The sequence below is a fragment of the Episyrphus balteatus genome, chromosome 4 (assembly GCF_945859705.1).
Source record: "Episyrphus balteatus chromosome 4, idEpiBalt1.1, whole genome shotgun sequence".
NCBI lineage: Eukaryota > Metazoa > Arthropoda > Insecta > Diptera > Syrphidae > Episyrphus > Episyrphus balteatus.
In genome coordinates, this window is record NC_079137.1 from 44050280 (window position 1) to 44072100 (window position 21821).

At 28.1% G+C, this 21821-nt stretch overlaps 1 protein-coding gene across 3 annotated transcripts in view; it reads right to left on the bottom strand.

The window, feature by feature from the left end:
- LOC129918700 (neuropeptide-like 1) overlaps positions 1-19897 on the bottom strand; it is a 56259-nt gene extending 36362 nt beyond the window's left edge. For 2 of the 3 annotated variants that reach the window (XM_055999399.1, XM_055999398.1), the window contains exon 1: positions 19516-19897. In XM_055999399.1, the coding sequence (XP_055855374.1) occupies positions 19516-19599 (84 nt within the window). In that variant the 5' untranslated portion in view covers positions 19600-19897. The remainder of the gene's footprint in view (positions 1-19515) is intronic. The other variant, XM_055999400.1, reaches the window with a different exon arrangement.
- Positions 19898-21821: the final 1924 nt, after the last annotated feature.

The window sequence follows — 21821 nt, forward strand, 5'->3', positions numbered from 1 at the left end:
TGGGCAACCATGTTTGTCTGTCCTTTTATTTAATTTTAGAAAACAATTTGAAATGCTTGACTGATTCAAAAGCCATTTTTTTTTATAAAAAAAAGGTTATTGTTTAATCCTTTTTGGTTATACGAGTGAAAACACTTCAATTAATGAGTATTTTTTTTTTATTAAGAAATTGGAAAATCCTTTTTTTATAAAGAAAAAACCCTTACAAGTAATTTAAAAGTTCAATCAAAATGTCCCTATTGTTTTGTTTTGTTTTTTTTTTTTCTGAAGAAAAAAAGAGGATAAATTATATTCGTATTTAATGGTAACGAAGCGTTACATTACACTTCAATCTTATTATAGTATTTGTTACCTTTTTGAGACACTGGATAGAAAAAAACAAAAGGTCAGCAAAATGTCTACTTTGATGATAGAAAAAAAAATACATTTTGAAGAAACGTTGCCGTTTTTGTTTTGCGTATTGAACGTTTTATAGTTTTTTTTTTTTTTTTAATTCGTAGGACAAAAAAAAGTCCTTCAACTATCCTTCTTTTCAATGTTTATTTCACATAATTTGATGATAGCAAAAATTCATTCGACCCAATGGGTGCATTCTGATTATCATTTTACAGACAAATTGATTTTTTTTACATCCCTCCCTCTCTCTTTTACGAACGACTTATAACTTTTGCCTCAATAAAGGCTCAATATATTGTTTGTTTTGGCTTCGGGGTTTTTGATTATAAATGACCACTTTTCGATGATTTCAAGATGTCAAATAATATACAAACCTAACCTCTGTTTTGTGGTTTTATACTGTTTGTGGGTTTTTGGGTTTGTATCATAATATCATTGTAATATAGTGGGTTGGCCACAATGATGATGATGTGGTATATAAAAAAGGAATTTCAATTTAACTTGTGGTTTTTCAAAATGCCCCATGAATTGATGAAGTGTTAATAAAAGAGGGATTTATATTATTTTTTTTTTTCCATTTTTTTTTATAATCTCGTTGTTGCTTAGAGAAATTCTACAAAATCTTTTGAGATTGATTTGTTTGAAAAGACATGTTTTATTGAGTTCAAGGTTAATAAGAGCTATACGATTTTTTTTACTATAAGTTTTAAGCATGGAGAATTTATTCCACATCAAAATCTTATAAATTAAATAATTAAGTTCATTAATATTTCCTGATTAAGTAAAAATATTTTAAAACTAAATTATATTATGCTATGAAAATAAATTAAAATGCAAGGGAAACACATACAAAATAGACATCAAAAAAACTTTAGCAATAGCTTTCATGGCTCAATCCATGATCACGTACAGAGTAATATGTGTTCTTCATGTTTTCTAGGTATCTCATTTAAAGTAATTCATGTAAATTTTTAGAAAAAAAAAATGGAACGCACTTCTTGATTTAAATAAAATGCACGACTGGGTCGCACGAACTATATAGAAACTTGGGAAATGTAGGTAAGGTACATATATAAAAACAAAAAAAAAACAAATAAAAAAAATTAAATTAATTTTTCAAAAAAATAAAAAAAAAAAATTCAATGTCCTTTTCGAAAATTTGATTTTTCAAAAAAAAATTTTTCAACATTTTTTTAAAAATCCAAAAATTATTTTTTTTTTTAAATTTTGTTTTTGGTTTATATTTAAATTATATAAATGCTTCTTCACAAAAAGTTTCGTTGAAATCGAATAAGCACTTTCAGTGATAATCGGATTTGAAAAAAACGGTTCTATGGCAGGTACCGTTAATAATGATTTAAAAAAAAATTTTTATTTAAAGATAGACCTTGTCTTAAAACTTACATTTGAATTCTTTAAACAAACTCGTTGGAGCCGTTTTTGAGAAATTTCAATTTTACTAAAATCGGTATATGACAAGTACCGTTATTTTTGGTCCAAAAAAATTAATTCCAAAAACCCCTCTGGAGAGTCTCCAAATAATACTACATACCAAGTTTGACATCAATCGGTTCATCCGTTTAGGCTGTAGCTTCGTTTACAGACAGACAGACGGACAGACAGACGGACTTCCGGGACCCACTTTTTTGGCATTCTCTACCTTCGTAATGTCATGGAAAAATGCTATCCCAACTTTTTTTTTTGTACGAATGCATAACTTGATATAATAGTACCTATATCGCAAGTAAAAACAAATGATGAAAATGTCGAAAAATAGCCTAGTTTTTCACCCTTTGGTGATTTACGCCCAAGAACCTGTTGTTGGCAAAAATGTATATTATTTAATTTTGGTGTCAACACTTTTGTATACAAAATTAAAAGATAATAAAACTTTGTCATAGAATGGTATTTAAGCTAATGATTAAACCTTTATTTATATCTGTACGTTTTGTAGACAAAAAAGGGAACAATTTTCAAATCATGTTTTACAAAAAAAAATTACAGATTTTTTTTCTTATCATTTTGGCAATTTTTTCCTATGAAACGTTGATAAAAAACTATAACATCTAAAAGCCTAATAGTCCAGTAATTTTAGGTTTTATCTGCGGAAAAATTCCTACTGGGCTCGATTTTGGTATAGACCTTCGTTACGGCGTTGTTATGAAGATGTGAAAAATCGACATTGATATCGTGTCCGCGTTAAGAGTTATAGGGGTCAAAAGGTCACAAAAACTGGTTTTTCACGATTTTCAGCAAAACGGTAAGTCTTATCAAAAAATTTTCAATGCAAGAATTGTAGACCAGATTATTATATATAAAAAGTGTCATGACACTTTTTTTCCTAAGACCCACCGTTTCTTAGGTATAACGATTCAAAAAGTTGAAGTTTAGTTGTAATCGTCATAATCCTATTCCTGAAAAAAAAACTCCTAACTGAAAAGTTCCTGAAATTTCATTATTTTTTTAGCTTGAATTTCGTTCCTCAACTGTTAAGAATATGGGGAAACCAAAAAAAAAAAATGGAAATTTTCGCCATTTTTCCGATTGGGGCCCTTCTCCCGAAACCATTTCCCTGGGAATTTTTGTTTAGAATATGTCTAAAAATATACAGGGTGTGCAATAGAGAATGGACAACCCTAAAACGGCTTATAGCTACACTTATGATTGTTCTAAAAACAGATAGAAAAAAGTTCTATCGCAACCAGTTCATAAAATATGGACTTTTTTTCGTTCAGTGTATTTTAAATTTTATCATCTTATGTTTTCGTTCACTACAACCACGAATGAATGAATTTTATTTATTTCTTTTTTTTATAATTTTCTACAATAATTGGATGAGTACATAAACACTTTAAAAATTTCATAGCTATTGCACATTTTCGTAAAAAAAATTTTGAAATCTGTTTTTTGATGCAAAATGTAAAAAAAGTATTTTATGAAAAATTTTAAACACCTGTGGTATAAAATAAATCTATAGAAACCTAGGTGGCCAACTTTCTTAAAAATATTCTGGTATAAGGAGAATATTTTTAAGAAATTTTATATTATCTTGTCTAAACTCAAAATATATATATCGATCAGGTCTATGAGACATCTACAAAAAGAGCTAGAATTTTTTGAACTCGATTAATTTCCAGAAAAAAAAGCGAAAAAACACATATTTTTGTTTTCTCACGCTAGTAAATGCATTTTTTCCCTTACAACCTATACAAATTTTTACACCATCTGAAAGCTTATTGTCTTAGCTCAAAATATATATATCGATCAGGTGTATGAGACATCTACAAAAAGAGCTAGAATTTTTTAAACTCGATGAAGTTTCATCCAAAAAGCAAAACATTTATTTTTATGTTCTCATGCTATTAAATCAATTTTTTTGTTTGACAACCTATAAAAAATTTTATACCATGTGAAAGCTTATTGTTTCACCTTGTATAATGATGTATAAATCTTATTTCAAAGATGCCTACAAGATAAGTTAGAATTTTTTTAAGTCAACCATGTCAAATTTCCAGACTGAGATTACGGTACTTCCTACACTGGTAGCTGCTCATCGCTGTTTTGAGGTATTTTTAAATTTGTTTCAATTTAAGATTGTGTAACTTGTAGAGCACGTAACGTAATGTGTGATATATCAAATAAAACGTTATGCATGCGTATTAAAGTTAAATCAAATTTGTATGTGCACTAGATCCAAAGATATAACGTGTGTTGGAAAAGAACATCTTTTTACCGTTATCTCCGAATTTTGAATATGAAATTAATTGAAATTGTGTACAATTATAATTTATTTAATTAACTATCTACAGCACAAATTTCATTCATCTATCTATTCAAACAAAAAATTTATAACAAGTTGAAGTCGTGTCGCGTTTTCGTTTCATCTTGTTTCAAATCACTACTATACTAAAGAAGTTTTCAAAAAAAAAAATAGTTTTTTTCTTCGCACCATATATTGTCAGTGTATTGTCATATAAATACAATACTGCCGTACTAAGCAAAAAGGGCGTATGAGCCAAAAACCCAAAATTGAGTTAAGGGTATTTTTGAAATCCTGAAACAATGCCTCATTTATATGTTAACTAAAAACATCGCTCTTCCAATTCCAAGTGGCTCAAAATAGTCAATTAAGATGAGCACAACGATATTAATCCGCTGTATTCTCTAATAGAAAAATGCATTTTTCTAACACTAGGAATTAAAAAAAAATATTTTTTTTTTTACATTTGGGAAGCTTGAATATTATATTATTATTGTGTAAAATAAAAAATATATATTTCCTACTCCAAGTTGCTTAAAATCCCTTTGAAACTGAGCACATTAACAATTCTCAACTCTTTCCTTATTCAGTAAAATGCATTTATCTCAAAACTACAAAAATGGATATGCGCCCTTTTTGCTTAGCACGGCAGAATAATTATTCCTGGTTATTATCTACCTTCCCTATAAATATCACCTATTTATCAATCAAAATAAGAAACATATACCCAAACAATTAATATAAAATAAATAAAAAAGAGTTGAAATTGGTTTTGCTCACGTTTCTGTAAAAAAAAAAATTTCGCTACCTAAAATAACCACTCTGTCGAAGGTCTTCCCCCTGCATTGTTTAAAAAAAAAAAACGTTCATAACTCAGTATTTAAATTTTATAGTATTTATTAACACTTCTTTTATTGTTCTAACTAATTCATCTATCAATTAAAAAATAATTATCTCTACGACTTGTCGCTTAGAAAATAATTTTTTCGTTATCATCTCATTTTACCCCTATTTACCCTTTTTAATGATTGAATTATTAAAAATCCTTTCCTTTTCTTTTCCAGTTCTCTTATGCAAGACTTGTTGTCATATGAATTGGTCTTATAAAAACATTTTCCCGTCAGAAAAAAAAAATATTTCTGAGTTATTATATAAAATAAAAACTCTTCTGGAAAACTTCTGTGAAAAAATAATTGTTCCTTTAAAGTATCTGATTGATTAAGAAAAATCCTCTCAACATATTTGAAAAGTTCAAGCATTTTGCAAAATAATCAACGGTTCTTGGACCAACTCCGTTGAGGAATCAACAAACCTGCAACTATTAACGGTTTTATTCACCTGATGGATTCATAAAAAAAGAAAACTTTTTATAAGTTATTACTAACCTGTATACCTAAGGTGTATCAACGCTTAAATTTTTCTTACCAAACAGCAAAAAAAAAATATATAAAATTTAACTTAAATTTTCAAAGTAAAGAATTTGTATAGTATATCCAGATATAGCCGACATTCACGCCATGAATTGAAATGAAAAAAAAAAATAAATAACCGCAACATTTGATCCACATAGAAATACATAAAAATGTTCCTTAAGGATTCTATGTTATTATTTTGAAATTTTAAATTTACAACACTATTCTGTTGAGAATTGCATAAAATACATACCACCAAATATCCTTACACTCGTAAAATAGAAAATTTTAATAGAGTTTCGGAAATTAAAAGCTTGCTTTTATGTGCGGAATGCAGAATATAAAGTAAATTCTACACATCCATACACATTCATGATATAAGGAAACTTCATGGTCATAGTTTCTTCTGGTATATATCAAGGATATATATTTTTGTTGAGGAAATAAACTTTACTATTATGTTGATTTACATTTGTTTGCATTCCAAAATCGTGTCTAGCATGAAATTGATTTTTTTCTGCACTATAGGTACAAAGAGTATTTACTATAACTTTTCGCAGGATTTATGTGTTAACCCAAAATCTGCATCACTATTTTAAAACAAATCTAAACATTTACGAAGGTACTAAAAATTCGCAAAAAAAAAATGGAACTGTTGTATTTCAAAAGCAATTTGCATAAATAGCATAAAAAAAGGCTTTAAATTGTGAAAAAATTACGTGTAACCTTTTTTATACAATGTTAAAATATCTCGAAAACGTTACTTGGTTCATAGTCTACTAGGACTTGAAATTCTTTCTCTGAAAATGGCTTTAAGTCAGAGATCAGAAATAAATCTCAACCTTTTTAAAGGTTCCTTAATAAAGGTCATAAAATAACCTTTATTTAAAAAAAAAAGAAAAATTTCGGTCAATTTCTGAGAGATACCTTTATTTTGTATTTTTTTATGTCAACCAGTGAGATTTATCGCTTAGAGAAAAAAATAAATCTCATCTGCAAATGTATCAATTAGAACATCGCACAGTGTGGTAAATCGCCAATCTAACTGGACAAAATTAAAAAAAAAAAAAAAAAACAATTTGAAATTATGAGTTTAGCTTCTCAATACAATGGGTAACAGTAAAATATGTGTTGTTTTTGTGTCTTTATCTCGAAATCGTGAAAATTAGGCTTGAAGTTGGTTCTTTTCAGCAGTTGATAGAAATATGAAGTCGTATTTTAATTTTCGTATGAGTTCGGTTGACGATAAAAAACGCTACGTAACTTTTGCTGTCGAAATTTTTTTATTATTGTTACTCTTTATTTGAAGGTTAAGAATCTCAATTAATATTGAATTATCACCAACTATTGAAAAAAAAAAATAAATTCTGTCAAAAGGTTAAAAATTGTAGTAGTTTTTCAAATGGAGTTAAAGTTAATTTTTCCGCATTATTCCGGTCTACTTAATTATTATTTTTTCGAGTGTTCTTCCTAAGATTAGCTATTTACAAATTTCGCGTTTTCTCGACCGCCATACAACTTTTTTCACTTTTCAAAATGAAGTCAAAATTTTCAAAAAAAAACAAATTTTCGAAAAATGTGTTAAAACTGCTAAATAGGATCGAAAAGACAGTTTTTTTCTATCTTTTAATGAGCAGGTATCATTTTTGGAACATTTTTTACGATAAAAAAATTAAAAACATATATGTATATAAAAGTTTTGAGCTTCAAGTTAAGCGAAAAAAAGACAAAAAAGGTTAAAGAGGACCGCTCTTTCTACATGGACATTTTCCATTGAATTGATGATTTTTGATTTATTTTCAGCGAAAATATTTAAAGGTTGACCTTTTCCATTTATTTTTTTTTTTTTGCAAAAATCTCAACCATTGAGAGATATTTAAAAAAAATAAAAAATAAATCTCAACCTTAACCGAAACTAATTAAAGTAATGTGGTAACTCTCAGAGAGAAACCGATTGAAAATAAAGGTTGACTATTATAATTTTTGGTCTCTGCTTTAAGCCTTATTTAAATAAACAGTATTTATGTAGAAAAACTAATTATAAATTTTGATACAATTTTGTTAATGAAATTTTAAATTTAACTATAATATTGAAATTTTTCTGGCAGGAGATAATTATTTAAAAGCTTCTTCGGAAATAAAAAAATGGGTGGGTAGGTAGTTACTTTTGTTTTATCCTTGTGTAGACGTCTGTGATATTTAGCTTTTTAGTTTATTATATGTGCACTTCCGTTTTTTTTTTTTTTTTTCATTTTTCATGATCATTTTTTCAAAAACACCATTACTACACATATGGGAAAGGAATTTTTTTGTTCGTTGCTCTATTGTTTGTTTCAGATGGATGAATAGTCTAGCATTTAGAAATATAGTATGAAGATTCTTGATGTTTATTATTAAAATGCCTACATATGTTAGGTATGTGTCTGTGTAAAATATTAATAATTCATGAACACAAAGAATACAAAAAAATAAAACAAGAATAATAATTATTAAAATGACAAGGATATGAATGTTGTATGAAAATACATGTGTGCAGTGCAAGGATTTGATGAACATTCATTGTCAACAAATCTTACATTTACTTTTTATTCAAATGGAATTTCTTTTCTTGAGACATTGGAATATGCAGTAAGCATACATACTTTTAAATGAAACTGAGATGCAACAGAAGTAACGACATTCTTCAAACCCACGCGAAAGAAGAAAGATGAATTATTCAGTTGACAGAAAAACACTCATATAGAATATGAAGTGAGTCTGGCATTTCAAGGTGTACAAAACTCATATCTTTAGCTTCAAAATTATAAAAAACATACCGTAGCCAAAAAATTTAAACATTTTTGAAAGACTAAAATTATTTTTCTCGAAAACGGTTTTGAAGAATTTGATTAAATTTTGAATTCTAATTAATGGCTAGTAAGCTGGTACTAGATTGTAACCCCAAGAAGCCTTAAGGTCAGATCTGTTTTTTTTTCAACGTTTGCCTTTTTCAGGTCTAATGTGATAGAATACTAAACTTTACGAAGTTTCTTTAAATTGTGTTAAAATATGCGTTCGAAATATGAATTTTTGAAAAACACCTACTTATTTTGGGGTATATTTGGGTGAGTTTTTATTTCTTTTAATTTTTTTTTAGCATTCAAAAAATCTCAAGCTGTGCTGTGCAAAAAATTGGTAGGTATTTCAAAATGGTTTTTGACCGAATAACGGGAAAAACAAGTTTTTTTTATCCCAAGTTTTTTTGAACTTTTTTAACCGTTTTTTTATTTTTATTTCTTTTTCTTCAACAGATAAATAAATGAAATTTATATTGTAGATAGATAGTAGACAGGACTGCACTGTGCAAAATTTCAATCAATTTTGTAGTCACAATTTTCTATTTTTTTATCTTAAGCAAATACAAATTGATTTAACTTTATTGAGCATCCTGATGATGATACCTTTCATTTGGTATATCACACATAACTGTACAGTGTACATTCACTACAAGCTACACAATAATAAATTAAAAAACTTGCGAAATACCTCAAAACAACTGTGGAGATCTGTTGATCATGAACAGCCACCAGTGTGGGAAGTAATGTAATCTCAGTTTGGAATTTCGACATGGTTGGCTTTAAAAAATTCTTACTTTTTTTCTAGGCATCGCAGAAATAACATTAAAACGTCATATGAAAGGTGAAATTATAAGCTTTTACATTATTTAAAATTTTGTATAGATTTTCAAAAAAAAAAATTGATTCAAAGGCGTGAGAACATAAAATTATATGTTTTTTTTTTTTGCTTTTTTTTATGAAAATTGATCGAGTTAAAAAAATTTTAGCTCTTTTTGTAGATGCCTACATAATATAGACATGATCGATATATACATATTTTGAGCTGAAGCAATAAGCTTTCAGGTGGTATAAAATTTATAATAGGTTATATCAAAAAAATGACTTTTTGGGTGATGGAAATGATTTTTTCACTTTTTTCTTAAGAAATGATTGTTTTTAATAAATTATTTTAATACTGTTTGCTCATTGTAAAAATGGTTTTATTATTTATAAGAAATATTTGGCTTTTTAATGGTATAATTTTTTTTGTAAGCTTTTAAAATAAAAAAATTAATATAATGAGTTCAAATAAAATGATTTTTCAAAAAAAAAAATTTTTTTTGGTATATAAATTTAATATTTTTAATCCAAACTTCTAACATATTTTGGTTTATTATAAATTTTGATGCAATAAACTTCAATGAAAAGCACATCAAGCCGAGCGCCGCCGCCGCACATATACATAGGAGTATTTTCATCAAAAAACTGTCCAAAATTATTTTTTGTGGTCTTAGTTATTGTTTCTGTTTGAAATCAATATTCTTACAACAAAATACAATATATAGCTTATTTTTGAATATTTTTTTTTTCTTATAAATTTGATTAATGCCCTAATTCCTCATTTGTGTTCGCAAATTGTGTTCGCAATGCCTAATAAACAATTCTCAGCTTTTTTCTCACTACCCAAATCTAAATTAAGATAACACAAAATAAAATACACATATAACATCAGTTAATTTAATAATCATTTTTATCATTTAGAAAACACCATCAAATATTTTCTAAAACTAAATTAATATCTTACATATATAACAGAAGTAGAATTCACTTACCAAAGTGGTTCGTATTGAAATAAAATAAAGTAGATGTAACAGTTAACTTTGAACTAATTTTTTAACAAAACACGATCTACAAACAATACCAAAGTACAGCATATTGACCCATGTGTAAGTATAAGTAGCACCCGTTTTGCCAAATTTTTTGCTGCTAGTTTTGATTTTTAAAAAATCGACTTTTGACCAGGTTTTCACTGCAAATACTCCTATCTCATGTTTTTTTTTTTTTATTTTATTTCTTTTATCTATTCTATTCACGTACCTATCCAAATCAAAAATCCCAATATTTATAAACCCTAGAACACACCACGAAAACTTATAGAAGGACCTTATATCAGTACTTGTCACATTTTTATATTTTCCTTTTAGTCATGTGATGGCTGAAATCTTTTAAGTCATTAAAAAGAGTGCAGCTTGTGGACTTGAATGTTCATCATCAAGAGAAGTTTAAATACTTCAGAACAAGTATTAATTTTCTAAATACCTTATTAAAAGTTAAAAAGATGAATTTCCACCCACCAAAAAAAAAATTACAAACAACAAACCTTCACATGTCTGCACTTTTGATATATTATAATGATGTATGTATTAAATATCTTTTATAAAAAGTTACTTGAAATTTTTCAAAATTTCATTCATTCAAGTTATCGTTATTGACAGCAGCTCAAAACTTTTTAACAATCGACTTTCTGTCTCATCAGTGTTAAATTCATCACTTCTTATTAAAAAGTTTCTATCTCAAAGTTCCCAAAATCAAAAGTAACAGAAGATAATAATGTTGTGTTAAATACTTTTTTAAATGAAGATCATCGCCATCATTGATTTTTAAATGACAAAGCATTTTTCTTAACTCATTTTAATTCACACTTGAGAAGCTCCACGAAACAGACATGTCAATTATTCAAAGGACAAAAGTCAAACACTCTTAAGAATTTATTTCATTTTATCTCTTTTTCCAAAAAAAAAAATATAAAAATAAAAAAAAACTGTTCTGGGTTAATGGGGCGTATACGTAACTTTATTTTCAGTTTTAATTATGCGCTCAATAAATTCACCTTCAACCAACGCCAATATGTGCCGGCACAGCACAGCTTGCACGACTCGGAAAATCCGTATCCCAGCTGGTGTGGATATGGTAGGTAGGAAAAGAAACAAAAGCCGCACTAAATAGGATTGAAATTAAAAACTTTAAGACTCATCTCGTGTCTTGAGTGTATGCAATAGTCCATGGATTTATGTAGGCGAAACAGAATTAAATGGAAAAATATCAAACAATAAGGAAAAAAAAGGGGGAAAATGTATGTTTTTTCACGATTGAAGAAAATGAAAGAAGAAAAATGCTTTTAATGTTTAATTTTTTTTTTATTTCTAGGAAAATATTTCGCGCATAGTTTAATTCCCTTTGAAGCTTAAGCTGAATCATTTGAGCATTTGTGTATTCTTCAAAGGAAATGTAAATATTTGTTGAGGTAAATCCACGTATTCAGTCCTTACAAGGAGCAAGAAATTTTTTCTTATCATTACAAGTTTCCGAGTAACTTTTTGCAAAAGTAAATTCATAATGGTTTGTTCCCTCTCTCTTTTTATCCAAGGGAACCCTCATTTAATAACCACACAATGGGAAAAAAAAAAGATATCCTTAGACAGGTTCACCACAACATCTCAAAATCCAATTGTTAGATTTTTTTGTTAAATGAAAATTGAAAATTCTTTGAAGGATCTTAATTCAATTTGAATGTCATGTCTCTCAAAATAAATATGGTGCGGGTTTTTCATTTTTTTTTTTCTTCTTTTTTTCGTTTTCAAATTTATCATCTCATAAACCATAACCTTGGAGAAATATGATTTGTATAAAAGTACCAACGCCCTTTTTTTGTAAAATGTTATTAGAATATCCTAGTTCTGTGGTCTTTTTTGCATATGTTCCCATGGAAATGATTTAAAGTAGCAATCTATTACGAATTACAAGAAAAAGGAGGCTTTAATTTTTTTTAATTTATGCGTGAAAAGCAAAACTGTTGAAGAAGAGACATAACTTTTATCTTCTGTCTGTGAATTAAGTATGGAAGTGGTTTATTGATCATTGGTTTGAAAAAAAATTATTCTTTTGAATAATTTTATCGTTTTTCTAATGTCCCATAAAATTAATTATTTCCAGTGGTGGAGTGTAAGGTCATGTTGGCAATTTATTTTGAGATCTTGAGACAGCTTAAAAGCACTCCACAGAATTTAATATGTTATATTAATTTAAAATATAAGAAATTTTTTTTTTTTTAATAAAATTTCAAATTCAAATCAGCTCAAAATCATTTTACAATAAAAAATCATGTGTTTTCAAGATTCAAGGTGAATCTTAAATTAATTTTGAAAAACAATTTTTTTTTTTTTGTGAAGATTTTTTTTATATTTATTAAATTCATCAACCAGAATTTTTTCACATTTTATGAGAATCATCCTGTTAACTATAATCTATGTTGATAAAAAGGAAAAAGATTGAACTTAACAAATTTCAATTTGCGTACACAAAAGAGAATAGTGTAACAAAAAAAAAAATGCACAAAATAATCAATAGAAAGTGGAACGGAACCTCAATTAAAGGAAAAAAACACTTCCGAAAAATACTCAAAGGATATTGATTAGGTACAGTTGTTTTTGTCTACTGGGAATGAATATAATATTGTTCACTTTTATCTTTATTTGTTTTTCTTGAAATACGACTGAACTGAATTCGTTTAAAATTTATACTGAAAAATAATAAGCTTCTTTTTCATTAATATTGTCAGTTTAGTGCCTATTTTTCATGAATTTCTATTGAAATTTTATTAATGGAATGAGTAATAGCATATTTTCATATATTTATAAATAATGTAAACTTCAATTAAAAAATACGGAAATCAAAAATCGAAATTTAAATTCAATAAATAAATGGATAATATATTCCAACGTTAGATTTAAACCGATTATTTTTTCCTTAAATTTTGTATTGTTGTTATTTTTTTGTTGTTATTTAATTAATAATAACTAATACGTGTTTTGCAGAAAACTAGTAAAAGTTAATAATGCCAAAGTCATTTTATATGCTCAGCCGAAACTATTCATGTTTCACGGCAAAATTGTATTTGAAAGCAAAATTTGAATTAAGATTTGTTTTTGTATAATCTGAGCAATATTAATATTTAATTAGTTTTAGGGCCAATTTTTCAATATTCGGATAAACCTCAGATAGAGCTTATTCCTGGGAATAAAAATTTTTATATTGACATTTATTCTTCTGATAGTCTAACTGACGATTGAAAAATCAGGGTTTAATTGAAAAATTGTGATAATTGGCTTAGTTTAATCTCATAATTAAGGATATATATAAATTTTTAAGAAAATACTTTAAAATTGTTAAAATTCAGTGAGTGAAGATGAATATTTCTATCAAATGTATTACTAAAGTGCCAAAGGTAAAAATCGGAACAAAAGTATATTTTAAACTGCACTGCTTTTCTAATGCCATTTATTTTGAAAAAATTATAATCGAAATTATGGAATTAGTATGTTTCTCTCTTTTTTGATGTCATGCTTCTTTTGGCACTTGATTGGCCATTTTAAAACTTTAATATTTTATTTTTGCTATTTCATGTCTCCTTTTTAAATAAATTTTGGACATTCAGCAGCCATTAACGAAATTTGAGAAAATTTTGGTACGATAACTCCAAAGGCTTATAGACTTACAACTTTTGGTGAGGATTAAAAAAATAAATTGCACGACTGGGGTCGCACGTACTTGCTCTTATGCTTAAAGCAACTATAATGTTAAAGCTTTTTATTCAAGAAATTTAAAATTCGATATTTTGAAGAAATTTCATAAGTAGTATAAAAAAATTAAATCTGTTTTTATAATTAATAAAACTCCGTTTTAAAATATCTTAAAAAAAAAAACAAATATGCCATTTTATTTCTCGTATAAAAAGGTATTTTTAGAAAAAAAATTTTGAAAATTGTAGGAGCCGTTTTTAAAAAAAATAATTTTTTATATATAAAATTTTTTTAACATTTTTCAAAAAAAAATTTGGTATGCCATTTTGAAGAAATAATTAATTTACACATAAAAACTAAATTTCAAAATTTTTCATTAATCCGTTTTCAAAAAATTGATTTTTCAAAAAAAAATTTTGAAATATTTTTTAAAAAACCAAAAATGCGTTTTTTGAAAATTTTCTAAAATTTTAATATTATCTTTACTTACACACTTTTGTATAAAAATTTTCATTTAAATCGGGTTAATTTTGTACGAGATATTCAGAAACGAAAAAAACCGTTCTATGACAGGTACCGTTAATAACGGTACAAAAAATATTTTTTTTATTTAAAAAGTTGGCCCTTATGTGTAGTATTACACACAAAAATTTTAATCAAAATCGTTAGAGCCGTTTTTGAAAAAAATTAACTTTTCTATTTCCGTTATATGGCAGGTACCGTTAGTTTTGGTCATAAAAAAAAAAATTTCAATTTCCCCTCTAGGGAATCATCAAAAACTGCTAACTACCAAGTTTGAAGAAAATCACTTCACTCGTTTAGGCTGCAGCTCCAGATAGAGACAGACGGACAGACAGACAGACAGACAGACAGACAGACAGACAGACAGACAGACAGACAGACAGACAGACAGAATTGCCGGACCCACTTTTTTGGCATTCTCCATCATCGTAATGTCATGTAAAAGTGTTATCTCGAGTTCGATTTTTTTTACGAATCCTAAACTTGCCCTATAGTACCTATATCGCAAGTAAAAAATAATTTTCTCTTGGAGTTCAAGAATTACATTTCTAAAATACATTTTTGTCATTAATTATTAATTAACATAGATACATTTTGTTTCTATACAAAAATTCATTTAAATCCAAAAACTCGTAAATAATTTTTAAAAACGGGGTAAAACAATTTTCCACTTTCTTGAACTCAATTTGCTATTTCTTTTCGGTATTCCAACGGTTAAAATGGGAATGATTTATCTGAACAACAAAACAGCGTATTGCACAACAACATTTCAATTTATTCTTTCTTTAATCTTAGTTCATCAGCAATTTTTTAAATTCTATAGAGAAAGGGGGAACCTATTTGGGAAAATTGGAAACAAAATAGTTTTCAACCCTGAATGTCGAAAACAGTGTTATGAAAAGTAAAACGAATTTCCGAAAATTCCAGAGTTTTTCAGATCTTAAAATCCCAAAAAACGTCGAATTTTTTAAAAAGAAAAAAAAAATTAATTTAAGTTCCTACAGCTAAAACTGTTTCTGTGAGCCTGATGATTTGCGAAATATTCCTTTTCAATGGGAAATCATTTTTTTTTTTTTTTTTAGCTTTAGTTTAAGTAGGTCCACTATCGATCTCCAGGGGAATTTTGTTTCCATGAAAATATTTATTAATGCGATTGTGAATCTCCCTCGGAATTTAATGCCATGGAATACAAAAAAACAGCTTTATTGCCTCTGGAAAATTTACAGGCGATACGAATAAATTCGAAGGGATACTTTTGACGAACATTTTCATCCCGATTTCTATTCATCATAACCCCCATTTTTTCGGACATTAGCATCACAGTTTTTTATTAATCAAATGTACTGTATTTGAATCTAAGATGCACAAAGATGAATTTTATGAAATAACTCAGTACCAGTTCATTTTAAGTAAACAAAATTATTTCATGGACTAATAGCTAAAAATAAATGTATTGCAGATATGCGTTGCTAACACATTACAACATTTATGAGAACGCTGTAAATAATAGTAAAATGATAAAACTTTTTTATGAACTCTTTTAATGCTTAATTTTCAATGAAAATGAAACATGCATGCCAAATTCTATCAATATTTCATTATTTCCAACGTGCATTTCGTCTCAAAGAACTTGGTACTATGTTACTCTTACTAAGCTAAAATTGTAAAATTTACAAATTTTTGATGTTTGTTTGGAATATTACCCACAAGTTGGTTTTCAGAATTTTTCCCTTCATTACTTAAATCTATTTAAATTGATCGGACTGATTTTTTTTATTTTATTTACTTCCCAATGAATTTCCGTGAAATTGTTTCCAATAACAATTAAAAACCGATTTAATCAGGAAAAAATTAACACAGAAATCCTTGATAAAATATTATTATCCTTCAATTGCACACACACTTTCTGTTGAAAAGTTAATGAATATTTATTCGAAATTAATCGTTCAATCCCACTGGCTTTCGTGTAAAATAAATTATTTTTTCAACCTGAGGTTCTTAACTACTTTCAATAACACGGTGTAACACTCAAAATATACGCGGGCGGAGACCTATCAGGTTTTGTAGAGCTAGTCGCACTGAATACGAAACGGTATTTGAAAATCCCCTAACACCCCCAAAATCTGGAGTTACGGGCAAAAAACGGTTTTTTGGACCTTCACCCATTGAAAAAATTCTAGCTTCGACAATTTTTTACCCATTTTCGATTTTTTTACAGTTTCTGATAGAAGATAAATATACCTTTTTAACAATGTATAAAACATGTAACTCGGTTAAACCACTTAGAATTTATAAGATGTCAAAGTTCAAAAATTCAATTTTTTTTTGTCATTTGCCCAACTTCGGCATCAATTTAAAGTATATGTTTTCAAGACAACATGCTATTTAAAAAATATATTCTAAAACTATATCTATTTCCCAATTGATCGAGGTATTTTTTATGAAAATCACTTCAAAATTGGCTTAGAAAAAAAAATTTTTCGATTTCAACCCAGATACAGAAATTGGAACTTTTAGGTATAGAACAAAAATGTTGTTTCGGCACGTAGTAGGATAAGTTGGGCGCCAGGATTTGATGAAGGGTTTTTGTAGAGGAGCTCAATACAAACATTTTTTTTCTTTAAGAGGGGGGTCTATCTCCCCCCGTTTAGGTGGGAGGGGCATTTTTCTAAAAAAAAATTATCAAAATAAAAAAAAATTATTAAAAAACAACGGCAACACTTACAGTAATAAATGATACCATTTCCAAAAGGCAAAATTGTGCATTTGATTCTAATTTTTAAATCAATATAATATTCCCAATAGTTTTTGAAATAAGAGATTTCAAAGTTAAAAATAGGGGAAAATTTTTTTTTTTTAAACTCATTTTATATTATTTTTGTCCAGACTGTGAATTTTAGTAAATAAATTACTTAAACAGAAAACTGCCTCAATTGATTCCTTATCGAACCGTGAAAACTATATGTTTCTATGTCTTCTAGTTTTTGAGAAAATTGAAAAATAAAAACAAATAAAAACAAAAAATATTTTGAAAAAAGAAAAATCTGATAAAATAATTTTTCAATTTTCTCAAAAACTAGAAGACATAGAAACATATAGTTTTCACGGTTCGATAAGGAATTAATTGAGGCAGTTTTCTGTTTAAGTAATTTATTAACTAAAATTCACAGTCTGGACAAAAATAGTATAAAATGAGTTTTAAAAAAAATATTTTCCCCTATTTTTAACTTTGAAATCTCTTATTTCAAAAACTATTGGGAATATTATATTGATTTAAAAATTAGAATCAAATGCACAATTTTGCCTTTTGGAAATGGTATCATTTATTACTGTAAGTGTTGCCGTTGTTTTTTAATAAATTTTTTTTATTTTGATAATTTTTTTTTAGAAAAATGCCCCTCCCACCTAAACGGGGGGAGATAGACCCCCCTCTTAAAGAAAAAAAATGTTTGTATTGAGCTCCTCTACAAAAACCCTTCATCAAATCCTGGCGCCCAACTTATCCTACTACGTGCCGAAACAACATTTTTGTTCTATACCTAAAAGTTCCAATTTCTGTATCTGGGTTGAAATCGAAAAATTTTTTTTTCTAAGCCAATTTTGAAGTGATTTTCATAAAAAATACCTCGATCAATTGGGAAATAGATATAGTTTTAGAATATATTTTTTAAATAGCATGTTGTCTTGAAAACATATACTTTAAATTGATGCCGAAGTTGGGCAAATGACAAAAAAAATTGAATTTTTGAACTTTGACATCTTATAAATTCTAAGTGGTTTAACCGAGTTACATGTTTTATACATTGTTAAAAAGGTATATTTATCTTCTATCAGAAACTGTAAAAAAATCGAAAATGGGTAAAAAATTGTCGAAGCTAGAATTTTTTCAATGGGTGAAGGTCCAAAAAACCGTTTTTTGCCCGTAACTCCAGATTTTGGGGGTGTTAGGGGATTTTCAAATACCGTTTCGTATTCAGTGCGACTAGCTCTACAAAACCTGATAGGTCTCCGCCCGCGTATATTTTAAAACCTCATTTTTGTAACACCGTGTAATATACACAACAAAAAAAAGGAAAATAACCGAGGAAAATCTATAAATCTGAAATCCTCGAGTTAATATCTTTCTGGGTGAGAATAATTGCAATTTAATTTCCTGTGAAAAAAAAAACTGTACTTTCCATTATGAGATACTCTATCACTTTCGCATCATCAATCATCAATTCAAAATCGATATATGATATTTGAGTGGTTTACAAAACAAACAAAATAATCTTTTTCCCCACATCGCATTTATGCATGCAGTCCACACTCATTCGCAAATGTATTTGATCAAGTTCGATATTTAATAGCTATATGCATACAAAAATACTGTCGATAAGGGATAAAATGCCGACAAAGACGTGTCCTTGCACAAAAACGAATTTAATTAACAAAATCTCAATAATGTTTCCACACTCCTTTTATGTCAGATAAAAAAAAATAACGATAGCTTTGAAATATCATAACCAGAAAAAAAGGATATACGACTATCTACGTCATTTGAATTCGAAATATGCTGCCGAAGGCAATTTTCCACGAAATGAAATTGTAACCTCCACCGCTTCGGCATCCCCCGTATGCATTTGTCACTTCTTCTATGCTAAATGCAATCCCAGCAGGAGATTAAAAAAAATGCACACATAAAAGTTTCATTTCGAACTTTTATCCTACTATAACTTAGATATATCCTTTTGTGGTTTCTTTGTTTCTTATCATTTCCTACCACTGTGCACTGCACTGATGCCATTCGACACTGTTGAATGCGCTCCCTCTTTTTCAAGGAAATATCTTCCTTTCTTCTAATTACAAAAAATAATAGAAGAATTCTAACGAAAACTCCCCCGCTTTAAGAGTGTATTGTGTTGTAATTAGAAACTGCATCTAATGATCACTGAACAGTGAGCACACAATAAAGGATATTCATTCACACCAAAAAAAGGACGAAGAAAAAAAAATACAAATTGACTTTCTTATAAGGAGTAAAAACTTACTGCACTGAAAAGCATGCAAAGGAAGACCCATAACTTGAGTAATGTCCTCCTATTGCACACCAATCCAAAGCTGTTGTACTGCATCCTTGAAGAATCCTTGCAAAGTGTTTTTCTTATTTTTTCTATTATTACTTTTTTTTCTTGCTTTTTAATTCACTTCAAATCACTTGTGTCACAAAACTTTTGCAATTTGTTTGCTTTTATTAAGAAAAATAAATCACTTTGCAACACTTTGTATATAAGTTTTAAAATAGAAAATATTCTTGTTTCCCGGCGCGAATTCACTTTTCAAACTTCTTCTTCTATGATAACACTCTGATGCTATTGCAAGTAAACGATGTTAAATCCTTGGCCAATGTGCACGAACTGAATGCGATGATATGGTTTGCAGAGTCTTTTATATCCAAACAAAACTGTTGCGCTAAAATATCCTTTCCTATCGAAAATGTGTTTTGCTCTTAGATTTAAGAGAAAATTCATATTTTTCTATGTTTTTTGTGGCTTTAAGGACATGCGCTGTATGATAAAAATTCAATTAAAATTTCTGGCAAGGATTCAATTACTAGACACTTCTTTGGTTATGGATTTTATTTTACACCAGTTGCAGTTGACATGTTTCTACATTATTTTGTTACACATATCCTTGTCCGGCAAAAGGATTCCTCCTGAGAGGATTTGATTCCTTTCCATGTAATGAAGAGAATTTATTGTTATTTGAAATAGGACACATTTTTGTGAGTCATTTCATGAGCACTTAAAAAATTGTTACAAAAAATTTTTTTAATTCTTAACATAATATACTCCTATATCCTTTCGTCCTGTGAAAAATTCATATATTAAAGTTCAAATCATTTTTGAAAAAAGGACATAACGGTAACTTTTTTTTGAAGACTTATGTACGTTTTTGTTGCATGTTCATGTTTCGGAGGTTCTTAAAATGTCAAAGACATTAACTTTGGCAACCAGGACGAAACTTTAGGAGGTAGAGATGAAAAGGACAAGGAAGTCTTGAAACTCTCGACAGGCAAGATTGTTCGAAGTCAGAGATTATTTTTGCAACTAGTATGGACGGATGTGTGTGTGTGTTAAATTCTGTAGTAATCGGCTTAATTTTGTGTTTAATTATTAAATTGAAAGTGTCATTTTTGGGGAAAAGGAATATTCGGCCTCCGATATATCGATTTGCGATTTTAAGGACTTTTATATATGAGATTGAACTTAATGACGTAAAAGTTAAACGTATATTGAAGGTTAATAATAATATTTTCTTAGAAGGAAGTGGTTTTTTACCTTTAAAGTTTATGATATAATTAATAGTCCTTGTGATTTTTTCTACACAAACAATTTTAATGATAAACTGAGATAAGGATGGGAACATTAGAAGTTCACTTGACCTTTGATGATGCGCTTGACATAACTTTATCATCTTCAGTTGGAGTATTAAAAGTGAGTTTTTTATGGCAGTACTCAAGTATGGTCAGTCTTTCCTTTTTATCAAATAATTTTTGAGGGAAAGTTAAGAAAAGCTGTAAATTAAATAAAAGTGAAGACCATGACGTTTGAACTTGTGTAGGTGGGTTTTAACTGTCATGAGTGATATTTTAAAAAAGATGAAAGGTATGCTTTGTTTTTATTTATTTAAAAGTCTGTAACATGCGTTGACATTTATCATTATCAAAAAAGATGTTTTTAGTCTGGGACAATTTTGTGCATGATTTATTTTACTCATTTTTTTTTAATGCATTATATAGTTATAAAAATTAACACTTGTCATAAATAGTTTTTGTTACAGAAAAAAAAAATATACTTTTGAAATATTTTTTGTGTGCTTATAGTCAGTGGCGTAACTAGCCCTTTGGGGGCCCTGTATCCACATTTTCTTGGAGGCCCCCTTCATCTTCTAGACTTGGTTACAGCCTTAACAACATTTGGTTCGAAAAGTGAAAATTTACAAACGCATTTTTGTATAGTTTTCCGGACTGTTTTGCACAAAATTTGAAGTAACCCAGACCGAAATGCAATGCTGAAACCACGGATTTGCAGCTGGATTGGTTTTCTACAAAATCGGGAATGTAAGCGATTTATTTCGGTCTAGGTTACTTCAGACTCTGAAAAAAAATTTAATTTTGCAAAACGCTAAAATCCTTGTTAAATTTAACCCATCGAATTGGATTTGAAATTCTTATTTAATTACTTCTGTCAACTCATCAAAAGAGCGCTTCGTTATGATCCTGCTTTTATTTCTGAAAACATGAGAGAAATGTCTCGAGAGAAATATCTCCATATAAATGTCTCGAGAGAAATGT